At 45.8% G+C, this 16,308-nt stretch overlaps 1 protein-coding gene across 1 annotated transcript; it reads left to right on the forward strand.

The window, feature by feature from the left end:
- Window positions 1-6,667, forward strand: Them5 (thioesterase superfamily member 5). The gene is given in 7 exon segments (XM_048357834.1): window positions 1-47; window positions 49-121; window positions 273-474; window positions 2,375-2,513; window positions 5,823-5,933; window positions 6,176-6,300; window positions 6,624-6,667. Coding segments are annotated over 7 exon segments (741 nt in total).
- The last annotated feature ends 9,641 nt before the right edge of the window (window positions 6,668-16,308 follow it).

Raw genomic sequence — 16,308 nt, forward strand, 5'->3', positions numbered from 1 at the left:
ATGATGAGAAAAGGCTTCCAGGTGGCAGCAAGCCTTGGCCACCAAAGAACTCTCCAAGATTCCCTATCTCCTACCTAGACTCAACCTGGCGTCAGCATCTGGACCCTCCACAGACTCCCTGGTGAGTAAATTCCCAGCTCAGTCAGATGAGCAGCTTTGCTTCTCTAAGCTTCTGGAGCATCCCAGATCACCTCTATCTGGAGGTCCCACAGCCCAAACAGCAGTCCCTAACCTTCAGGACATCACCTGTCATCCGTATTTTTCCTGCCCAGGTCTCAAGATTCTGTCTAGAGAAGACAGACGTGAAGGACTATGCCCTTCCCAATGGCAGCTGGGGTCCAGAAATGTTGAGCCTATATCAAGAGTTTCTGGAGAAGACCAAATCGGGCAGTTGGGTAAAAATGCCCTCCTTCAAGTCTAACAGAGAACACATGCAAGGGCTCAAGCTCCCATTTGAATTGGGAGTTACCTCAGGTAAGACAGGTCCTGGGCTCTCCCAGACCCACACACATCCCAACCCACACTGATGGGACCCTGAGTGGGGCCCTTGGATCAGTTCACCTAGCTCCATCCCTGTGTTAATAATAATAATAATAATAAGTCTGAAAGATTTACAAAGCCCTCTCCACTTCTCAACCTAGAAACTCTTCCTGTGCCTCCCCGGCACCATCCCAGTGGATGGGAAGGGGGTCCCCTCAGGCCTCTCACCCCCTTCATTCCCTCTGAATGGCACACTTCCCTGTGACGCCTTTGCTGCCAGCCGAGTATATGTCCCTACTGCTCAGCACCCACCCTTTCTCACTTCTCACTGACAGCCTCATCCCAGGCTCTCTTCCCCAACCCCCCTTGTGTATTGCAGGCCTCAGGGTAGCTAGGTTCAGATTGGCATCTTAAGACAACCATTGTACCATACTAACATGTTGGGATCCATTTTCCCCTTGATGGAAGGGGCTTGATGCACCTCCCCCAGCCCTGGGGAATGCGGCCCTTCTACCCCCTCTGGATTGGAATCCAGAGGAACAGGTTGGGCAAACAGCCCCCAACCTTCTAGAGTGACGTTAGCCCTTGGGGTCAGGTGATACCTTTCAGCCTATCGACATCCTGGCCAAACCCCTCCCTCGGAATCATCTCCCCTTGTCCTTATCTCAATAAAGTTAGTCGCTCTAAGAAGCTAGCCCCGTAGCACTAACACCCTCATGTTTCTTCATGAGTGTGTGTGTGTGTGTGTGTGTGTGTGCATGCATGCATGGGTGTGGTTAGCACAAGCAGAGGCACTAAAATAATTTAAGAATTTGAAGCCAGGGACTGGTGGCTCACGCCTGTAATCCTAGCTACTCAGGAGGCTGAAAACTGAGGACTGAAATTCAAAGCCAGCCCAGGCAGGAAAATCTGTGAGACTTTTATCTCCAATTAAACACCTAAAAACCAGAAATGCAGCCATGGCTCAAAGTGGTCGAATGCTAGCCTTGAGCAAAAAAAAAAAAAAGGCTCAGGCCCTGGATTCAAGCCACATTACCCATCCAGATAGAGAGAAAGAGAGAGAAATTTGAGAGCATGGCATGATGGCTCATATCTGTAATCCCAAATACCTGGGAAAGGCAGAGATCAGGAGAATCATGATTCAAAGCTTGCCTGAGCAAAAACTTTAGCAAGACCCTCATCTTAAACAACAAGTTATTCAACAAGTTATCATATCTATGATCCCAGCTATTGGAAAGGCATAAGTAGGAGGATTGTGGTCTGAAGCCAGACTCAGGCTAAAACACAAAACTTTATTTTTAAAAATCTAAAGCAAAAAGGGCTGTTAGAATACCTGCCTAGGGAGCACAAGAACCTGAATTCAAACCTTAGTACCACCAAGAGATAAAGGACACAGTTGGATAGTTTCATTAGAGGGAAAGTTCAGAACAACTTTGGCAGATTGACTTTATTTACTTATTTACTGTGTGTGTGTATTACTGGAGTTTGAACTCAGGGCCTTGCACTTGCTAGACAAACATTCTACCTCTTGAACCACACTCTCAGCCTGTTAGTTTTCATTGTATGCAAGTTACATGAGTAATCATTTTTTAAAATTAGCAGTGCTTGCAGCCTTTTCAAGTGTTGGCTGGACTCTGAGCCTGTCTCCACCCTCCACCAGGGAACTTTCTGAGTGTTTGTTACCACAGATATATTCTCTCTAAAGACAGGGACTGTGTCTCTCTTCCCAGATTGAAGGCTCCCTGAGGGTGAAGCCTGGGGTCCCCTGGTTCTCTCACCTAGATCTAGACAGGTCAACTATAGAGGGCTCAACTCATGGTGCTGCATCCTGACTGGATGACACATCTTCAACAACCTCCTTTCTCTGATCATGACATTATCCATTTCTCCCCAGACAAAAGTGATGGGCGCAACTTCACCAGGTGCATCCACGCAGAAGGACAAGGCTATGAGTATGTCATCTTTTTCCAACCATACAAGAAGAAGTCAGTCTGTCTTTTCCAACCAGGCCCCTACCTAGAGGGACCTCCAGGGTAAGAGCACAGGCAGGCTAAGCTGGGCTCCTCCTACTGGCTGGGCAGAGCAGGTCTGCACCTCTCTCTAAGGAGCAAAATGGGGGTATGAGAAACTGGGTTTCAGCCTCACAATTGGCAGCCTGGCAAGACATACTGGTCTGTCTAGTGCAGTCTGTGTTGTGCAGGTAAGGGAGAGCCCCTTTGTTGAGGTCTCAGGATTTTCTAGCAAGTAAAGTCCTGGTGCTGGTGGCTCACACCTATAATCCTAACTACTTGGGACACTGACAATGGGACAATCACCATTCTAGGCCAGCTGGAACAGAAAAAGGCTGCAAGATTCACATCTCAATTTCAGGAAGCTGCATGTGATAGTATGATCGCCATCTCATTGAAGACAGGAAGTCTAAAATAGGCTTAGTGTGGTACCAACGGGAAGCAAGACCCTCTCTTAAAAATAACCAACAAAGCCAGGTGCTGGTGGCTCACACCTGTAATCCTAGCTACTCAGGAGGCTTAAGTCTGAGGATCATGATTCAAAGCCAGCCTAGGCAGGAAAGTCCATGAAACTCCTGTCTCCAATTAGCCACTAGAAAACTAGAAGTGGAACTGTGGCTCAAAGTGGTAGAGTACTAGCTTTGAGCTCAGCACCCAGGCCCTGAGTTCAAGCTCCATGATCACCATTAAAAAGAAAAAAGAAAAAAAGGGCTGGAGGCATGGCTCAAGCAGCAGATTGCCTGGCAACATATGTAAAACCCTGAACTCAAACTCCAGTACTGCCAAAGAAAAGAAAAAGGGAAAGAAAGGTCCACTTTGAGAAGGATGTGGTTACCTGGGAGGGGATAATATCTGGGGAAGCACGAGCCTGACTTTCAGACCTGCTCTGTAGTTGTGAACAAGAAGTAGTGCCTCTGTTTTTTAGCTTTCTTACTCAAATTCTAGGACAATAATACCCGCCTGCCACAATAGAGTATATTATGAACATAGTGTATGCGATCATGAACCATAAATCACAATATAGTTATCAGACACCTACTATCCAAACCCCTTGTATTACCCATGGGGAAACTGAGGTGCACAGAGACATTAACTTGCCTGCAGTAGCACAGTCAATCAATGTTAGATCAGATCTAGGACTCTGATCCAGGAATTGGGATGTCAACGCTCCTTCTACTGCTGCCAAATGTATACTAGACCTAGGAAGAGACTCACACTGAACATAAATCAGGATGGCTCTGGGCCTCTTGGCTAAGGCCACGGAAGCATCAAGTTCCTCTTCCATCCCTATTCCTACTTCAGACAGTCACCAAAGTGGAGTTCTTGCAAGGGAAAGGGAAACATAAGCTTTATAGTCCTAAGAACTCTGAAAGCTTTATTGGGGTTTAAACAGAATCCAGAGTGCTAAATATGTCAGTTCCATAGTGGGTACAGACTGCAGCCCGCAGAAGTCCTAGCCATCCCACAGGTGTCCTTCATTGAAATACTGTTCTCCAAACTAGTGAATAGAACCCTACCTAGGCCATAGTCCCTTTCTTTCTGCAGAAGAAAACTCCAGGGAGGCAGATGTATGTCTGATGTGTGCTAGGGAAGCAAAACAGACCATCCAACACAGGCTAGCAGATGAAGAAGGATCCAGGCAAAAGATTAATAATCATTGCTCCCAGGCAATAGGAGCAACTAATTGGTCAAGAGCCACACTGCAAAATCAGTAGTTACTAATAGTCCCTTTCTGGACAGTGAGGACAAGGAAGGAAAAACAAATCTGGGGTTTTTTTGTGTGGGGGGGATTTTTTTTTTTTACATAAAGTTCTTTTTCCTTTTCCAAGCACTTAAGGAGACAAGGAGGTAAGTACCTGGAAATATGCATGAGGTTTTACAAACATTTGTTCATTTAATCCAGTGACATGGGAGTTGTTTTTCTTCACAGTGCATAGTGGAATAATTAAGGTTCAAAAAAGTTTAACAACTTGCTCAAAATCGAACAGGTTGCTTGTAGTGAAACAAAGAACCCAGCTCAATCAGCTAATATGATGTCTTGGCCCCCAGCTCTCTCCATCAGAGGAAAGGAAACATGAGGGCCTGAGAAATTCAATGATGATTGGATCAGGAGAGCAACCTTTGTACTTACTACTCTGTGAATAGCTGGGTCCATGGAGAATTGCAATTGTAGTGTGTGTGTGTGTGTGTGTGTGTGTGTGTGTGTGTGTGTGTGTGTGTCCTAAGACTTGAACTTAGTGCCTGAATGTTTTTACCCAAGGCTTGTTAACTCTACCATTTGAGCCACAGCTCTACTTCTGGCATTAGTGGTTAACTGGAGCTAAGAGTCACAGACTTTCCTGTCCCAGTTGGCTTCAAACTGTGATCCTCAGATCTCAGTAGCTAGGATTCCTAGTAGCAAGGATTACAGGGGTGAGCCACCAGTGCCTAGCTGTAATTGCACTCCCAAATATCAGAAACTCAAACCTAACTTATTATTTGCATTCGAAAGTTGGAGGCTTCTGTATTTTCCTCAAGTTAACCAAAATGATGTGACTTTGGCATAAAGGCCAGCTTGTGTGATAAATGAAGGTTTTGTATCTAATAAGTAAAGCAAATGTTTGCAGCGTCCTGCTGAAACAGGGTTTTACCTTTTCCACACGGTGCTGCTTAAGAGTCTGTCTTGGTATAGTAAGATGGCACAAGATTATGCTTCAAACATGAAGTCAAATTATCAGGGTTGTTTTTTTTTCCTATTTCTTGCATGTATGCCCCCTTACAAATTGTGGCAATTGCTGACAGCAATCAGATAATAAATCAGAAAATGTTATTCCTTGACTCTATAAGGAAAAAAAAGTCCCAGTGAAATGAAATAGTGTATTAGTAGTTTCTAACACATGCTGAAACAAAACAGGAAAAATGTTTAGTTGGTTTAAATTTGTTTGAGCACAGGGAATGCAACTCTGTATACTTTCTTGTTTGACTACCTGAGACTGGAAACCTGTTTTTGAAGGGCTCATAGAAAAAGTATGTTTTGAGCCAAGTAGTGGTGGTTCATGCCTGTAATCCTAGCTACTCAGGAGGCTGAGGTCTGAGGTTCCAAGACAGTGTGGGCAGGCAAGTCCATGAAACTCTTATCTCCAATTAACCACCAGAAAATTAGGAGAGCTATGGCTCACAATGGTAGAACACTGCCTTACGCAGCAAAGCACAGGGTTAGCACACAGGCCCTTAGTTCAAGCTCCATAGCCGACAAAAATAAAGAAAAAGAAATTGTGAGGTAGGATGGAAGGTGTGGTGAGGTGATCTGCCCAGCTGCTCCATTCCTACACTTGCTTCCCACCTCACCCCCAGGTTTGCCCATGGAGGGTCTCTGGCAGCCATGATAGATGAGACCTTTTCTAAAACTGCCTACCTGGCCGGAGAGGAGCTGCTCACACTAAGCCTCAACATCAGGTTCAAAAAGTAAGTATGGATTCCTGGGGCTTTCCTGGGCAGTTGGAGTGTGGGATCCCAAACTGCCACTCTTCTGCCTTAGCCTGCTCCTGAGCAGTCCTCTAGTCCCAGGCCAGAAAGCAACCTCAGCCATCCCACCCTGGGAGTCACTGAGCCCACTGATGAGTCCTTGAAGCTGGCTGGGGTAAAAGTAAGATGGGGGACACAACGAGGGAGTGTTGGGACATGGGCTAAACTGCCTCCTCTCCCAGCTTGATCCCTGTGGGCTCTCTGGCTGTCCTGGATGTCCAAGTGGAAAAGATTGAAGATCAGAAGCTTTACATGTCTTGCGTTGCCCAGAGCAGAGACCAGCAGACACTCTATGCCAAATCCTCAGGTAAGGAATCACTCAGCCTCAGGCTCTGACCTGCCATGCCCCACCTCAGAACAAATAGAAGGAAGAAGGATTGCTGCAGATCTATTCCAAAGCTAGGACCTCATTTTTCTTAAGGGTGAGATGGGGCACCTACTAGAGACATGGATGAAGGAAGGGAGAACCCAAGTAGGAATTGTTTTTTTAAGCAGGAGTCACCACCTACTTACTCCACAGGACAGTTCTAGGTAGTGGGTAATTTGGAGCCCAATACTCCACACACATAAGCAAGCTGCTGCCTTCTAGGCCCTCCTGCCGTCTAGACTCAATTCACTCTTCTCTTGTAGGAGTTTTCCTTCAGCTGCAGTTGGAGGAGGAGTCACCGCAGTAGCAGTTGTGTCTTCAGGAGCAATGACCCTGATGGCCCCATACCTGGTACCAGCCACACAGCAGAAAAGGTTGCCCAAGAAGCAGGTGGCAAGTGAGGGAAAGGGCATGTTCTCCAAGTAAATAAACTCTCACCCCACACTCAGCCCCAGAGTCTTCTGTAAATGGAAATCAAAATCTTTCCAGGGCCTCCCATTCACCCTCCCAACTGAGATCTCAGAGGTTTAGTGAGCTCCTCCTAGGTGCCAGGCACTGGGGGAGGCACCTGGCACACAGCGCTGAAAGAAGCACAAGGGGAAAGTGGCACGCAGAGGGCCTGTCAAGGTCCTCCCACCTCAACCCTGCAGGAACAGTAAGGACACAGAGGGAGGCAGGCCCATTTTGCTCTTTGAACACCATGAGAATAGGCTTCCTAAAGGAAAGTGTGCCTGATATAAAGTCTCAAAAGTTAAGTGGTACTCACTCACCAGGCAGGAGGGATGGGATATTTCAGGCAGAAGGAGCCAAAAGAACAGAGGCACTGTCACATGAAAGAGCACAGGGACTTTGGAGAACTGCGAATAGGGCAGGAGTCTAAGGAAAGAGAAAGTGGTCAGGGCAGGAACACGCCATGGGAACCTTCCGACTCACCACCATAGAGTAGGAACTTTGTGTTATAGACAACAACAGCCACAAAAGGTCTGCACTGGGGAGAAACATATGTTCTGTGTTTAATAACGGTGACAGGTGGGAGGAAACAGCAGCAGACAGAAGGAAGGGATCTGGTTAGGGGACCCCCTTCAGGACTCAGTGCTGAAAACAGGAAGGGCTGAGTGGGTCACAGCCATGGAGATAAAAGAGCTATGGGAAAAACTACAAATGAAAGTGCAAGACATTGCTACTGGTTATACATGAAAGAGAGCTGCCTGAGATGACTCCAAGTTTCTGGTTTGGTGGACAGAGACTGTTCCAGATGATACCATGGGGAACACAGGAAGAGCAGAGGTGGAGAATGAGCTTAGTTTCACAAGTACTAAGCTTGGAGTACTCATGGAACTCATGGAAGCACCAGCAGGATCCTGAATACTATGACTTGGAGCTCAGGAAAGAGTAGCTACTGACTCTGTGAATTTTATGCAGAAACCCACATGGAACCCCTGAAAGTAGCTTGTTCAGAGTGAAAGTGGAGAGGAAACAGGGGAAATGAGAACAAAGGGAGGGAAGAGGAGAATGGAAAAGGAAGAAACAGCAAAAGACAGAGCCTGAAGCCACACTGAGGCTTAAAGTTGGGCCAGAAGGCCAAAGACCCATTAAGAATACTGTGAAAAAGGACATGAGATAAGATCTGCAGTCTCAAATGCTAACAAGAAAGCAAGGAAGAGAACTGAAAAGAATCCTTTGGCTTTGGCAATGGAAAAGGAGGTAGTCTTTGTCGTGGGTGTGGGCAAGGTGTATGTTCCAGTCCAAGGGCTGGACCTCAGGACCAGGGCATTGTCCCTAAGCCTGCTCAAGACTAGTGCTCTACCACTGGAGCTACAGCTTCACTTCTGGTTTTTTTGGTAGTTTATTGAAGAGTCTATTGCCCAGGCTGGCTTTGAACCTCGATCCTCAGATCTCAGCCTCCTAAGTAGCTAGGGTCACTGGTGTGATCACCAGCACTCAGTGAGGTAGTCTTCTTTGCCAGAGCAATTTTAAGAAGTAGGAGCCAAATTCAAAGTATAATAAAAGGAAAAAATGATGGTGAAATGTAGGGGTTTCTCTCTGGGAATTTTATTGTTTAAATTATTTTTTAAAAAAGGGTATTTAACTGTATTTATACGCTGGTTTAGAAGTTGAGAGGCTGAAGCTTTTAGGAAAGAGAAAGGCATCATCCAAGAGACCAGCTTGCTGCTCTCACCGATGGACTGAGAGCATAGTGGAGATGGGAGGGCATCAGACTGCCTCTGAGACCAAAAGGTAGGCGGTGAGGACACACAGCAAGATGAGAAATTGAGGGGGTTCACATCAGATTGTCTCAACTTTCTCAGTGAAAGGGGAGGCAAAGTCTTCAGTGGAGAAAGAGGCTTGGGAGAACAGTGATTTGGAAAAGCCTCTGTAAAGATGAGGAAAACCAATCGACCAAATACACATGTGCCCAAGGCGTGCTGAGGTCCCCACTGCTACTGGAAAATGGGTTTCCAGAATGACAGCAGCCTAAGGGAAAGATGGGAGCCAGCCAGCAAAGCTCAGAGACAGTGGTGAATAAGACAGGTGAGCAGAGTAGAGGAAGAAAGAGGGCAATGTGGCTGGTGTACATTTTAAGAAGAAAAGCTTTGCTGTGACCAATGGAGTGAGGAAGGTAATATCCACCTGAGTTGCCTGTACCTCCTCAGGACTTGGGGAGGTGATGGATGAGAAACTGAGCAGCTTTCACAGGGAGAATGACAAGAGAAGAGGACACATGTCTTGGGACAGTCAAGACTGCAGTAAGGCCATAGGTGGAGAGGATGTTCAAGAAGAGGTCTAGATTAGGAATGTTTCGACATGCCATATAATAAAGGGAGTTACTATTGTGTATGGTAAAGCCAAATGAAATACATAAGCCTTTAACTTTCCATAGCTTTATCAATACAGAATGAAGTTCTTACTCTCACCTAAATTCCAGTTAGTGGTGTCTAAGAGTCATTCAGGAAACTGGCTGACCAAAGTTCTTCCATCTATGGGCTGGGAATGTGGCTTAGCATGCACAAAGCCCTGGGTTCGATTTCTTAGCATCACATAAACAGAAAAAGCCGGAAGTGTCGCTGTGGCTCAAGAGGTAGAGTGCTAGCCTTGAGCATAAAAAAGAAGCCATGGGCAGTGCTCAGGCCCTGAGTTCAAGCCTCAGGACTGGCAATAAACAAACAAATTCTTCCATCTTCTACACATGACTTCCAAGGTTCTCAAGTCTTAGCATCCAGGGGCCAGATAAAGTAAGAGATAATCCCAGTAATAAGAAGGGTTTGAGGATCAGGCCTCAAAGTGCTTCCACTCATCAGAACACAGTTACAAGGTACCACAGAGCCCCAAGGGAGTTTGGTTTGAAAAATATTATCTAAGTATATGTTGAAGGAGAGGGGAAATGGGCTCCATGAGTAACTAGCAGCCCCTGCCTTTGTTTGACATCTGTAGAGGGAGGAGAAGAGTCTGTGCCTAGACTCATCCTGCCAAGTGAAGGAGTTGGCTTCAAGCCTAAATTGAAGATCCAGGATCTGAGGCTGGGACTGAGGATTCAGAGGATCAAAGAGAATGAAATCCTTTGCAGCATGGCACAAGGCCAGAGAACTGTGTGCAAACCCGGCAGCAGTGATATACAACATACTTCTAAGTGAAAATAGACATAAACAAGAAGGGCCTTGACCCAAATCGCCCCCAGAGGTGATGGAAGCCTCCCCCAAGGCCAAGTTTAGCAGCTATCTGGGTTTTAAAAAAAGAGGAGATGTTGCCTCTACATTTGCAAACCCATTCCCATGTGTAGGGCCCACCTGCAGTGCAGCTGCTGCTGAGTACACTGGAACAGCATCTAGTAGGACGTTCAGGTACAGGTGGCAACTTACCCTGCTTGAAACAGAGGATATTCGTTCTCCAGATACCTGAGTTGGGTGCCAAGAGAGATCAAAAAGTGCATATAGCCATTGCACACTCAAACAGTTCAAAAAGGCAGAGGATATTATGTCTTTATCTCTGTCTCTGTCACACACACACACACACACACACACACACACACACACACACACCAGTACAGGGGCTTGAACTTAAGGGCAGGGTACTTTCCTTTAACTTTTTGCTCAAGGCTGACACCTCACCATTTGAACCACAGCTTCACTTCTGGATTTTATTTATCTTTTCTTTTCTTTATTTATTTTTGCTGGTTAACTGAAGAAAAGAAGCTCAAAGACTTTTCTGCCCAAGGCTGGCTTCAAACTGTGATTCTCAAATCTCAGCCTCCTGCATACCTAGGATTATAGACCTGAGCCACTGGTATCTGGAAGGATATAAACTCTTAAAGAAGGGGCCCCTCAGGCCTTCTTGGAACAGAGACAACAGAGTTAGATCATTCACTACAGGTTCTCAGGGACAAGCCCAAGCTGGAAGACACAGCTATCATCAATCCCATCACCCTCCAGTGCTTTCAGTGAGCATTAGTGGCCACGTCATACACCTGAGGCCACTATTCAAGACCTCAGAACATATGTATTTGCAAGACCCAAAAGCTATGGAGTCCTGTGGCAGTGGCTTTCCTCACTGGAAGAAAAGCCTACTCTTCCATCTGGCTTGGACCTGGGAAAGCATTTTGTTCTTGCTAGGCCTCTAAGTGCTTTTTTTCAATGCCACCAGCAAGAGCCAGCCAGGAAGTTGAGTCCCTTCAGATACCTGAAGGGTACTATGGCTCGAATATGCTTTGTTCTCTCTGAAAATCATGTTGAATCATGGCACCATTGTGGTGGTCCTGGGAAGTGAGGCCTTTAAGAGGTGACTAGATCACAAAGAGAGATCAATGCCTTTCTCTTTGGAGTGGGTTTGCTCTCATAAGAGGAGGTCACTGTAAAGTAAGGTCACTCCTGTGATCTCTCTCCTCTCAATGTGCCCACTCATCCTCTACTTTTCTACCATATTAGGATGCAGCACAAGGCCTACACTGGAGCCAACACCTGGATTTCCCAGTCTTTAGTACCATGAGCCTAAATAAACCTCTCTTCTTTATCAGTTATCCAGTTCTTCTTTTATAGCAACAGAAAATAAAACTAAGAAGTTCTGAAAGTATGGCAGCAATGTCACTGGGAAGAGAAACTGCACTCTTGTTCCCAATCAAGGACAAAGCTTTGCTCAAATCTGCAGACCCTTAGGGTACAAGGGGGAAAAAATGCTCTCTGAGGCAGAAAACTGGTGCTCTAATCTCAACTCTGCTATTGTTGTAGACCATCATTTCTTTCTGGATCTGTTTCCTGCTTTGCAAAAAAAAAAAAAGATGGATTCCTTCCAATGTGTAGATACTTTATTGTCCCAAGGCAGCCAACTTTTGGCTACCCATTTGCTAGTCATTCATCTGTTTGCTCAACAGAGCTTAAGATTTCTCCTACTCTGCTTTATATAGCAGAGTATATATTTGCTCCTATTCTGCTTTATATGGCAGGACATTTCTATTTTTCTGGCCCTCTTTGTCATCCAACGTTAGAAAAGTTTGGAGACAGTTTAGAATATGTCAAGAAGGAAAAGGGAAGGCGATTTCTTCATTTCTCTTTGTTTTGGGGAGCAACTAAAGTCATGACTGGGTCTCCATAGTTACAATCCCTTTTCTAGACACCTCCCACCCCATCATCTTGTTTGCCTTTTAAGCTCTTCAAATACCTGTGTTGGGAGTTTCCTGTGTTAACCCCCACCTCTGTTGAACTACTTAGCAAGTGCCATTTTCCTGATTAGACACTGCCTATTACAGCCAGGTTGCAAATTATTTGTAGTTAATTTTCAATCCCACTGCTTTATGGCCCAGCTAGTATGCAATCTCAACTGCAATCCTCATTGAATACACACACACACACACACACACACACACACACACACACAAAAAGGAAAAAAGTAAACTGTCAAAGGTTGAGCATGATCCTGGCTAAATTAAAAAAAAAATCTCTGCCATTTCCCCCATACATGGTTTACAACTAGAGAGAAGAACCCAACCATGCTGTCCAGTTTCACTTTAAAATCATGACCATCCTAAACTGGATAATTTGTGCTGCCCAGCAAACATCCCCCACCTCCCTACCCCAGTCACTTCGCTGCTGCAAATGCCACCTTACTCTCAGCTGGTAGCCTTGCTTCCTATTACACTGAGAAATTACAAGCATTCAGAAGATAACAATTTCTCACCATCACATCTCTCCTCTTGCCAGCCTGTCCCCATTTAATCTGCCATCTTTCCATTATAGCACATAGCAGGCAAGAACAATCCCCACATCTCTCTCTCTCTCTTTTTTTTTAAATTCAAGGCACTCATTTTTTTTTTGGTCTATTCAAGAACATTATTCCGATAATTCTCCCTTCTTTCTTCTGCATTAGCAAATGTTCTTCCTGTTCCATTAAACCTTTCCTATCAGCACATAAACCCTCCACTGTTTCTTTCACTTAATGTTTTCTTTCTTTTTCTTTTTGCCAGTCCTGGGGCTTGGACTCAGGGCCTGAGCACTGTCCCTGGATTCTTTTTGCTCAAGGCTAGCACTCTACCACTTGAGCCACAGCGTCATTTCTGGTTTTTTCTGTTTATGTGGTGCTGAGGAATTGAACCCAGGGCTTGAGGCATGCTAGGCAAGCACTCTACCACTAAACCACATTCACAGCCCATCATTTTCCTGAGGCTCCTTTTCCCACTTCACTCCTACCCTTTTAGTCAATACTTCAAAAGCATTATCTTTGCTCTTGTTTTCTCTTGGTCCTTCTACTCTTTCTTAAGTCCACTCTGATTAGGCATTTGCTTCCACCTCTCCTCCAAAACCACTCTTGTCAAAGTTATCTCTCATCTTACCCCACCTCTCCTCAGCATCTTGCTAAGCAGGTTCTTTTTCCTCTCCTCAGCCTCTGTACATGGAAGCACCCAAGACTCAGTGTTGGGACACTTTCTCTTTTCTGCCTACACTTTAACAAGTCTCATGACTAAATTCTTATCTTCATTTTTTTAGGTGCCCACATTTATCACTTCCAGTCTGGGCCTCTTCTCAGAGCTCCAGATTCTCATATCCAACGGCCTACTCAACACTTCCACTTAGATCTCTATCTACTAAGCATCTGAAACATAGCATATCGACAACCAAGTACATGATATCCACCCCCCCCCCCCGCCCAGAAAAAAATGGTAACACCATTCTTACATCATGCAAACCAAACACCTCTGAGCTCCCCTTCTCTTTGGATAAGGATAGGGCCCTCAGGGATCCTACTGGCTCCCTTCAGATTATAAGCAGAAACTCACTACTACAACCCTGATCCAAAACCCAGACATCCCATGGCCAAGATTACTCCAAAGGTCTCCTATCTGGTTTCTCTGTCATTAGCCTAGAACCTTTATTCTGTTCTCAACATGGCTACCAAATGGACTCCTTTTGACACAGGAACCCAGCCCTATCACTCCTTAACTCACCACAAATAGAAGATAAATTTGTCTCACTGGCTACAAGCTCCTTCATCCTAGCTCTGTGACCTCTCTGACTTCATCCTTCCCTCATTTGATCTGTTCAAGCTACACTGGCCTTTGGCCTCCTTGACTCCAGGCATCCTTCTGGATCTTGGTTATCCCTTCTGCCTAGACATGATTTTTCCTTGAAGTCTTCCTCCTTTCATTATTTCTGAAATGTCACCATCCCTAACCCACTGTATTTAAACTGCATGCCCTCATGCCTGTGTTCTCTTTCATCCTCTCTTTTTCTCCTCAATACTTACTTCCAGCTAATAAACTATGATTTTGCTAATATATTTTTTTATTATTTTCCCCCATTAAAGAATAAATTACATGTAGCCAGGGGATTTGTGTTTTTTCTTTGCTATATTCCCAGAATCCTCGACAGTACTTACCACATAGTAGATAATAACTGTAATTGAATGAATGAATGAAACTACAAAATCAAACTTTCCTGAATTCTACCCTACTTCTGGACTTATTACAGAAGTCAAACATGTCCTTATTATTAAGTCATATCAAGTTAGGTTTTCTGTTTTCTCATATTTTCTGCTGGAATCAACCTAATACCTATGTGCTTTGTTTAATCCTCATGGCAACTCTGAGAATTAGGTACATTACTCAATTTACTGGATAGGAAAAGAGAGCTGCAAGAGGTTGCAAAGCTAGTAAGTCACAAAGCCCAGATCCCCAGTCCATGTGACTGATGTCCCAACTATGGCTGGACGCAGCTATGGACACAGCCATGGCTGGTACCCTAGACACAACAGCAGAACTGAGCTGAGTCAAAAGCAACAGGAATGCAAACCTTCAAGTGTCAGGTGACAAAATGTGGGAAGATTACATCCTGCATTTTACAGCAAAGAAGATAAAATAAATCTTGCAATTGTTCTTATTTGCATGTTTACTGTCTATTTCTTTCCTCAACAGCTCTCTGTTCTATGTACCCACGAGTACATTTTAGGCCCTCATGAAAAAACAAACTGACTCAAGTATAATTCTGCCTAATATCATTAATCACTCATGAAATCTTAACTGGGCACCTGGCTTGTGTTAAGCGCAGTCTCTCTTTGATATGTATAGGCTAATAAGGGAGTCAAGCATTTTTAATAATTGTATAGAAAGGGAAATCTGTCACTGATATCACAAAGGAAAAGTGTGGGATGTGAAAGCAAACAGTAGGCACCTCTAATTTAAATGAGAAGGTTTCAACTAGGACTTGTGCATCTGAAAGATAAAGGGAGAGTAGAGGAGGGGAAAATAACCTAAGGACCTAAAGAGGGAATGAGCCTGTGGCCTGTGGGAGACTGTGGCAGATGGGTGTACCTAACTTCATGGATGTCCCTTTCATCTCTCTGGGAGCCTGTGCTCCTAGGATAGTGGCTATTGGTCAAAATGATCCTGACTCACTATTGAAACCAGTTCTGTCCTTGGTAATTTATGTTCAGAAGTCCTAAGCCTGGCCACTTGTCTTTAAGGGGCTGTTATAATTCAGAAACATGAGCAGAATCCTAGGGAGGAGGCTTTTGCAGAAGATAAAGAGTCCGTGCACCTGTGGCTACGGACTTCACTAGGAGGACTGGAGTCAGTACAGCGAAGGAATGGTGGCCACTGGCCACTGACGACAGTCTCCCTCTTCTCTCTAATCCTCCCTTAACCACCCAGGCAGTCCGGATCTAAACTTTGCAGGTTCTGCTAGAAATCTGGCTCTGGATGAAGGAAGAAGTTTAGAAAGCTGGGGTGAGACAGAGCTCTGTTTATCCAGGAAAAGAAGTCAGAGGTAGGCAACAGAGGCCCCTGCCAGCTCCTCCCAGAAGTAATGGGGGGGGGGGGGGAAGCTGGGGGTGGGAGAGCTGCTCCACTAGAGCTCTGCACGCCTTCTCTGGGCCAGAAGCCAGATCCAGGACTCAACGGCGGCCCACAGATAAGGCCAGCACTCGGTGCACAACAGAGTGGGTCTTGGGCTCCAACTCCCAGGCAGACGATCAGAGAACTACGCCTCTCCCGGCTCCGGCAGGGCTGCAGTGACCAGACGGTAAGTAGAGCTGAGGAGCCTTACAGAGCTACTCGGGAGGTGGCCGGAGAATCAATGCAGCCTTTGTGTGGAGTGGTTTCCTAGGAAGAAAGAGTGGAGAGTGGGAGGGGCGACCCAACGGCCGGGACCCGCCCCGCAGGCTCGGGATGTGGTAGGGCTGAGAGGCTTGAGAAGCCAGGGTCGGGGCTAAAAGGGAAGGGTGGGATTCTGTGCCCCACCGAGAGCTGCATCTCCTTGGCCTGGCCCTGGATGTCCTCAGATCCGCAGCCAGGCGTGTCCCCCGCGGCCTGGAACGGAAGAGAGTCGCCTTTTGTCCAGGAACAACTGGAGAAGGTCAGGAGCGACTTTTAGGGAGGAGCCAAGGTAGACAGGTGGGGCTAAAACCTCAGGACCGCTCGGACTGTAACTCCAACTCCCAGGCAGCCCGGTGGGCGGTGGGGGTGGGGGG

Source organism: Perognathus longimembris, chromosome 11 (genome assembly GCF_023159225.1).
Source record: "Perognathus longimembris pacificus isolate PPM17 chromosome 11, ASM2315922v1, whole genome shotgun sequence".
In the NCBI taxonomy this organism is placed as follows: domain Eukaryota; kingdom Metazoa; phylum Chordata; class Mammalia; order Rodentia; family Heteromyidae; genus Perognathus; species Perognathus longimembris.